The 8713-nt window shown below is 34.5% G+C and overlaps 1 protein-coding gene across 2 annotated transcripts in view; it reads left to right on the top strand.

Annotated features, from left to right (window-relative positions):
- The window catches only part of LOC106460871, a 115169-nt gene extending 109649 nt beyond the window's left edge, over window positions 1-5520 (top strand). For both annotated transcript variants that reach the window (XM_022387678.1, XM_022387679.1), the window contains exon 7: window positions 1609-5520. In XM_022387678.1, coding sequence (XP_022243386.1) covers window positions 1609-4271 — 2663 coding nt within the window. In that variant the 3' untranslated portion in view covers window positions 4272-5520. The remainder of the gene's footprint in view (window positions 1-1608) is intronic.
- Window positions 5521-8713: the final 3193 nt, after the last annotated feature.

The following is an 8713-nucleotide window of genomic DNA, read 5'->3' as shown; positions in this document are numbered from 1 at the left end:
CTGGGGGGCGAGACGTAGGCAAGAATTCACTTCCAGCTTTTGTTACTGTTGCTTATCAAACCAAAAATATAAATTACATTTCAATAAGACTGACTTTAAGATCTTTTCAGAAAATACACTAAAAACACAATGATTATTCTTATTTTAACAATACTGAAGGGGTCATACCTGATACATAGGAAAACGTATTTTAGTAAAATATCACACAGTTTCAATTATAAGTTATTTGACAAACTTAGTTTTATATGATTTATTTTAAAGATTCGACCGATTAAGTGAGGCTTTCAAAAAGGAAACATTCTATAATGCATCATAAAGTTACCGCCCACAACAAAATTATAAATTTAGTTTTAAAAACTGTTATTAATATACGAATACATACCTTTGTGACAAAAGAAAGTTTTTAATAAATTATGTGTGAAAAGCAAATACATAGTTTTAAGTTGCTACTGTTTCTCTAGGAGTAGGCCTATTCAATTTATTGTGCACGTTTTCTGGTTTGTGGATGTGAATCAATTAATAATATACAGAATATCGATCAAAAATATTATTATGTAAGTGAATAATGGCATGTACATGGCCCGGCATGGCCAGGTGGTTAGGGCACTCGTCTCGCAATCTGCGGGTCGCGGTTTCGAATCCCCGTCACACCAAACATGCTCGCCCTATCAGCCGTGGGGGTGTTATAATGTGACGGTCAATCCCACTATTCGTTTGTAAAAGAGTAGCCCAAGAGTTGGCGGTGGGTGGTGATGACTAGCTGCCTTCCCTCTAGTCTTACACTGTTAAATTAGGGACGGCTAGCGCAGATAGCCCTCGTGTAGCTTTGCGCGAAATTCAAAACAAACATGTACATTATTCAAAAACAAATTATTTAAAACACATTCAAACTCTTTTCTTGCCCAAACTTTCTACGTGTAATTTTTCTGATGATAAATAGTTCATAATGTTAGCAGATAAAGGTACTTGACTTTCTTTGAAGTTTAGGATACAAAATTATTTGTTCTAGCGATTCTTCATAAAAGAAACAGTTTTTGAATGTGATAAAATAAGTTCTTTATTTTCTAGCAAAGTATTTGTTTTTGGAATTGGATCGCTCTCTTGCTTCTTCACCCCTTTTTTAAGTGAAACCATTTAATGACTTTTAGTAAAATAATTCTCTAGTTTTGTGGGGTTATACTTAGAGCGTTTTGAAGTGCAAGAAAAACAATTAGGAATAATTATAGTTTTGAATTGTGAAATTGTTGTCATTGATGAATTCATACAGTAATTATAGTTATGAAATGTGAAAGTATTTATCATTTATGAACTGACAGGATAACTACAGTTATGAAGTGTGAAAGTATTTATCATTTATGAATTCATAAAATAATTATAGTTATGAAATGTGAAAGTATTTATGATTTATGAACTGATAGGATAACTACAGTTATGAAGTGTGAAAGTATTTATCATATACGAATTCATAGAATAATTAGAGTTATGAAGTATGAAAGTATTTATCATTCGTGAATTGATAGAATGATTAGGAATCTTCGTTAATTTACAAGATTACGAAAGTACAATTAATGCAAAACATTAATAAAAAGTATTAATTTACCTCTCTAGAAAACTCGAAGAAAGAACTAGATGGATCGATTGAACACCAGGAAAAGAATCATGTTAATAAGTTAGCTATTAAAAGAAGACTCAAAGAAACAGACAATCCTGTAGGGAAAGGTTCATCAGAGAAAACTAAGGAATTCAATGTAGTTCCCCCAACTGTTTGTAAGAGTTCACGTGCATACAAATGTCACAAGTGCAAATATACGACTGATAAAAAGAGTAGCTTAACAAGACACATGCGTATGCACGATATATCTGTATTGTCTTATCCTTCAACGTCAAAATATTCAATTACGAACGAAGACCTTGTTTTACCGTCTCCGCCATTTGCTCGATATTGCTCCGAATGTGATATTCAGTTCTCTTCCCTTCGAACATACATAGTTCACAAGCTTCATTACTGTAACACGAGACAAGTTCAAAAGACCTTGGTTTCCCCATCGTCAATGTCTTATCCGTCAAATTCGTTGTCATTGTTGTCCTCTGCTAAACAAGGAAGTTTTGGTCCTTTTGCTTTAGAACTTCCTTCCTCATGTTCCAGTACAACTAATCGAAATTCTATGTTTAATCAGCCACTCTACGCTGCCATTTCTACAAACCCTTTGATCTTAATTCCTTACATATTTGCAACTGAAACTGGTGTGCTTCCGACAGCTAAAACGGTTTCAGAAAATGCTCTTACTTTTCCGAGTGAGTTATCTGTAGGTGGAGCCACGAACGTCTTAACTACGATGCCTTTATCACAAAATAATGTTTTAGACACTGGATTGTTGCGTAAACAAAATGGCGTTGTAAACTCAAATTTAAACCTCAAAACGGGAATAGTATTTAATTGTGATAGTGAAATAAATAAGTTTCCCATAGAGAAGAATAACAAAACTTCAGTGTCTTTCAATTGTCCTAATGCCGAGGACAATTCCACTATCGATACTTCTATGGATACTGGAGACGAAGAACAACCTTTAGATCTAACCATTAAGAAAGCAGAAAGCAAATTGCGAATTTCTAACACGAACCACGAAAATATTCTATCTTCTGCTGAGCCAGTTACTGTTAATGGGTCTTTAGTTTCTCTACGAGCATCATCTCAATCAATAAAAACACCTTCAAATATTGCTAAGTATTCTCCTACTGCTTCCCAGCCCTTTGTAGATTTACATTCTCCCTGTGACATACCCATACCATACGCATCAATGTTATCAAATGAATCAAATTTAAAACCAGTTCTTCCTAATATAGTCAAGCAAAGGGGCAATGAATGTAAAGAATGTAATATTGTGTTTTATAAGTATGAAAATTATGTTGCACATAAACACAATTACTGTGCATCGAGACAACAGAAACTTAACATAAACCAAAAAGACTCCACCGAGGGTATTCTTTCCAGCCAAAGTGACAAGACTGAATGTCTTGTTGCCCCTCCAAATCTTCCAGCTGTTCCTTCTATATCAACCCCTGTTTCAGAAATTGGTTGTGTCTCCTCTTCCTCCTCCACTTTTACACATTCCGCTTCTCAGTTCATTTGTCTTCCTTGTGGCATCAACTTCACCTCTACAGATAACCTACAAACTCACCAGAGATACTACTGCTCAATGCGAGAAAACATGCACGGACAAGAGCTACCAGCAGATCCTGTTACCAACTCTCTAAATCTCAAATGTTCGAAATGTAAAAATTCTTATCACACGGAAAACTCTTTTAAAAATCACTCTTGTGTGACCCAAAGGAAATGTCCCTATTGTGATGTGCTTTGTCCAACTCTTAGCGCTGCACAACGACACTTAGTTACTCATACAGGAGTGAAAGCTTTTTGGTGTACCGTGTGTGGCTATAAAGGACATACCTTACGCGGAATGAGGACTCACGTTCAGATTCATCTGGCTAAAGGAAGTCCAGTTCCAGAAGAAACATTCATTATTTGTGTTGGAGAAGATGGGACCACACTTGATCCAGCATCATCTAAAAAAGTCTTTAAAGCTAACAGAAGCAGAGTACAAAGTCCATCGCCTTCTAAGAGTTCACATGTATCACCACTTTACAGTGTTTCTTGTCCCAAGATTAACAATTGTCCTGTAAATGTGAAGGACGAGAGATCCTTGACAGAAGAAGATCGTGTATGTGGGCTAGATGGAACAATACTGAATGACCAGTTTCATTGGTGCAGTTTCTGTGGGTACTCTTCTTCTTATAAAGGAAATGTAGTTCGCCACGTTAAACTTGTCCACAGAGAAATATTGGGACTTCAGCCAGCAAGCAGCGTCGTTTTTAGTAACTCGATTCTTTCAGATGACAATCTCAACCAGTTCCTGACGACAGGGTCGTCAGGTTCGTTACTTGACCAACCCAAAACTAAAAGAAGAGTTTCTGACGGTTCGCAGTCTCTTGACAAATGTTCTTTAGAAAGTTCAGTGACTGTAAAACATGAGCCTCATTTAAGTGACGGTGATACCAGCTGTAAAGAAGAAACTAGAAAAGAGAACGTAGAACTGGAAGGCCAAAATTACACAAAATCGATACAGTGTTCACCGACTGATCTAATAAAGAAGGCAGGTTCCAAATACTGTAGGTTTTGTGACATATCATTCAATTACTTACCAAGTTTCATCGCTCATAAAAAATATTACTGTGTCTCTCACTCTCGAGAAAATATCTCTCAAGAATCATGATGTTCAGTGCAATATATTTCTTCTTTTTTTTACGCGTGAGTGTTTATGTCTGCTTACTGTTTGCAATAAAACCAGTAAATAATTTAAACTAGAAGGGTAGTGTAGAGCATTACTGCTGAATGCTTCAATTATTTATTACTTTAAATGCGTGTAATACTTCTTCACCAGAATAATTTGAAACGTGTGGAATGTGTAAACATATTTTGTTGATCAGAAAGTTCTTTGTGACAACGTGCCTTTTTCACCAGATTGTGATATAAAATTTACTAATAAGGCAATAGGCTTATTACATCACGCCAAATCATTTGAATATTCGTATATTTTGGTTTCATTTCTAAAATTTTATTTTTTATTTCATCAACAGCGACATCTGTTGCGCATTTTTTGCATAATAGTCAGTACATTATTGCAATCTCTCTCTTTCTCTACCAAGCCTTTTTTTTTCTAAAACGTTTAATTCAATACTAATTTTATGTCAATGGAAACACTCTATAATTACTCCTAGTGAGTAAAATATAAGTTTGCTTCTTGTTACCTAATCTGTAATGCTAGTCACTAAATGTATTTGTGTTTTGTATATTTGGCAAAGTTATATAGACTGTCTGCCATCGTTCCTAATTTTGAATTACTAATCATAAGGAAGGTAGACATTCAGAAACACCTTCTCACCGACTATCTACGCTCAGGGATTGATTTCTACTGTTATGAAGAACCCCACACAGTTTACAGCACGAAGAATATTTCATGATATCATACGAATACGATTTTTTATTTTTCTGTTTTAGCGCAAAATTACATGTAAGCTATCAGCGCTCTGTCGGGAATCGAACACCAGATTTTAGTGTTGTATGTCCCTAAACTTACTGATAGCATACTGGCGGACCACGGATTCGAATCCAAAACTCCACCACAATGCCAAAACCGCGTCCCATGTCGCTAAAATAGTATTAGAAACTGGTAATTGTTACTAACATATATAAAAGAGTCTAAACACGTTTTTTGTTTCCAATGTTTCCAAAAAGGAAATAAGCGTCTATTGTGTTTGGCCCACTGGTTAGCGTATCGGACCGTGGTTCTGAGATTCCGTGGATTGTGCCACGTTACCACACTTTAGGGCCTGGGTGTGTCAAATCCTGTTATTCGTTTAGAGTAGCCCAAGAGTTGACGGTGAGTGGTGTTGACTAAACGTCTTCCCTCTAGCCTGCTACTTCAAAATTAGGAGCAGCTATAGCAGATAGCACTTGAGAAACAAATATTTTGAAAAATGTTTTAATTTTTAAGTCCATGTTTATAAGAGTTCATTTATAAGCTAAATATTTTTCCTTTATCTAGGATATTTAATCTTGAGTGAGCGACATTATATAAATGAAACTTTCTTATTGATTTTATCAATAACCAAAAAATATATTCCAAAGTATTGCAATTTGCTTTATTCTAAGAACAGTTTTACACTTCAGGTTTGTTTGGTGTTTTTACTTCTGTTTCATTTATATTTTACTTACGTATTTGAACTAAATAAGTCATGGTGTAAAATTATAGCATTTTTGAGGTTCAAAATAAGCAAGTTTTATTTTGCAACTAAATATTTTTGACTTCCTTATAAACAATTGTTTCGTGATAAAATCATAAGTAACATTTCTAAACAGTTTATTGGTAACTGAAAGAACTTAAATGAATAAATAGTTTAGTTGTTGAGTTTATTTGAATAATTTTCAGCATTCTTTACAAAACTTATCGGAACATATTACTTTACATAGATTGCTTACATCAGTTTGTCTTAGACTCCTTGCCAGTCACCAAGATATAGTGGTACGACCCAAGCAAATTATTTTCTTTTATCTATTCACACTTCTCCTGATTTTAAGATACAACTAGTTGTTTCGCGTCTTAATTTGTAACAGTTTGGCTCAAGCAAATGATTTTCTTTTATCTATTCACACTTCTCCTGATTTTAAGAGACAGCTAGTTGCTTCACGTCTTATTTTATAATAATTTGGCTCGTGCAAATAATTTACTGTTACCTATTCACACTTTTCCTGATTTTAAGAGACAGCTAGTTGCTTCACGTCTTGTTTTGTGACAATTTGGCTGAAACAAATGATTTACTGTTTTCTGTTTACACTTTTCCTGATTTTAAGAAACAACTAATTGTTTCCCGTCTTATTTTGTAACAATTTGGCTCAACCAAATGTTATACTGTTATCTATTCACATTTTTGCTGATTTCAAGAAACAGCTTCTTGCTTCACGTCTTATTTTGTAATAATTTGACTCAAGCAAGTTATTTACTGTTATCTATTCACACTTTTCCTGATTTTAAGAGATGAATAGTTTTATCACAATTTCTATTTTGTAGTAATAGAAAGAAGCACTTTATCCTATGCACACAATCTGTGCTGTAATTACAGAATTACCTTTTCAGTTCTGAACCTCTACCTTGCTACAAACCTCCCTATCATCTTAAATTAATTTTAGTTACAACCTCCAAACCATCTTTCAACCATGAAGTGGTCCTTTCCCTCAAACATCTTCTGATTAAAATACGCGCCATCGTTTCAAGCTCCTTCTGATTATAAAATACCCTTTACCCTATTAGACAGACTCCTGGATAACTCGCTTCAATATTATAAGAAAAATATTAATAAAAATGAACTGATGAGCAAACTAGAGATGAACCAAGCCCTAAGTATCTCTCCCCTCTAGACATCATAAATAAGAATCTTACAAACCAAACAGTGCTAGGCTAACTGAATCCTAGACACAAACGTAGATATATTTTAAAAGGGTTTGTATGTAAAAATAGGATTATGTGTGTGTGTGTATGACTGCTAAGTGGAACTGCATTGTGAACACGGACTAGTAGTACGATCATACATAAGTGAAGCTTGTGAAAATATACGAGTTAATATTATCCCGGAAATTGGGCATGGCACGAGAAGGGTATGTTAATTAAAACTGCGGACAATGGTTATTACCTAGGATTCAGTAACAGTGCAAACAAAATAACAATTCCAGAGAGGGAGGAAAAAGTAAACGTTGAACCTGACCCTCCCTAGTCCAAAATATGGACCGAATCACGACAATGAAGAAGAACCCCTTACTTTAAATATATTTCTGACTACGAATCCCTCCCCCGTCAAGTTATTTCTGACAAAGAACCACCATTCTCCCTCAATTCCTCTTTGCTACAATCCACTACAGTCCTTCGAACTCCCAGTAGTATTCGTTTATGTTTATAAACTCTTTCCTGCTACAAATCACTTTGTCGTTTTTACCTACTTACGAACTTGTTAAAGTTTATTTAAAACGAATAAAAATATAACAATTTTTCAGATCGCATTTGAATAAAATTGTTAAATATTGATCCATTCTATCCCTATGAAGCATGTTCATTATACTTAACTTATTTCTTGAAGGTTTTACAGAGTTTATTTACTTTTTCTACTATTTTTCAAACCCTAACAAAGTTGGACTAGTTTGAATTTTGACAGAAACTTCAAGAACGGTGTGAGCCAATCAAATGAAGTGCATAATTTATAAGACTGTCCTTTAACTTCCATTATAAATTAATAATGTTTAGTTTAGGAAATATCTATATAAAATAACCCATTGATAATCAAATGAGCCATAAAATTACCTCTCTCAACGATAAGTCTGTAGACTGAAGACGCTAAAAAATCGGGTTTCGATACCCTTGGTGGGCAGAGCAGAGGTAGCCCATTGTATAATTTTGCACTGAACAACAACCAAATCTAAAACTATCGATATGGATGGACGTCATCTGCTTTAATTTAAACACATTACATTTTTCTAAACTCTTTTAATACAGCAAAATGCTTGCGGGTCCATTACTTCATTAGTTACAGGGCCTCTAATAACATACGAATGAAACATACACACAAAATATACCATAAATACTGTAATTAAATCTACTAATTACTGTCATGGTCCGCTATGAAGTTTACGTTAAAAATGAGTGATTTAACGTAACGTTTATCGTCATTTCTTTACACCGAGTGTCGTAACACAAAAGCAGAATTTTTCGGTATGATACAATATGTGAACCTCACCGGGAGTGAACAGTATAAAAACAGTGGGTAATTTTAGTGTTAAATCTTTACCGACATAAAGTTTTATTAAACTTTAACTGACATTTCTTTGTTTTTGTAGAATTACAGCTTTGATCTTTATACACTAAGGCTTAGTGTAGCAGCGGTTTGTAATCCATCATCGTTGAATTAATTTCCTCGGATAACTGCTACTTAGCAATTGTTATCACTTAGGTAAATAATACTTAATTCTTATTGTTTGTCCAGGAAATAAATTATTTCTACTCTATCTGCGAACTTACAACGCTGGGAATCGGGTTTCGATACCCTTAATGGGCAGAGCACAGATAGCCCATTGTGTAGCTTTGTGCTTAACTTCAAAACACACATAAAC

This window comes from Limulus polyphemus, unplaced genomic scaffold (assembly GCF_000517525.1).
Source record: "Limulus polyphemus unplaced genomic scaffold, Limulus_polyphemus-2.1.2 Scaffold851, whole genome shotgun sequence".
NCBI classification, from domain to species: Eukaryota; Metazoa; Arthropoda; class Merostomata; order Xiphosura; family Limulidae; genus Limulus; species Limulus polyphemus.
Note: the sequence above shows the minus strand (reverse complement) of the source record. Positions and strands in the feature narration are given on the sequence as shown.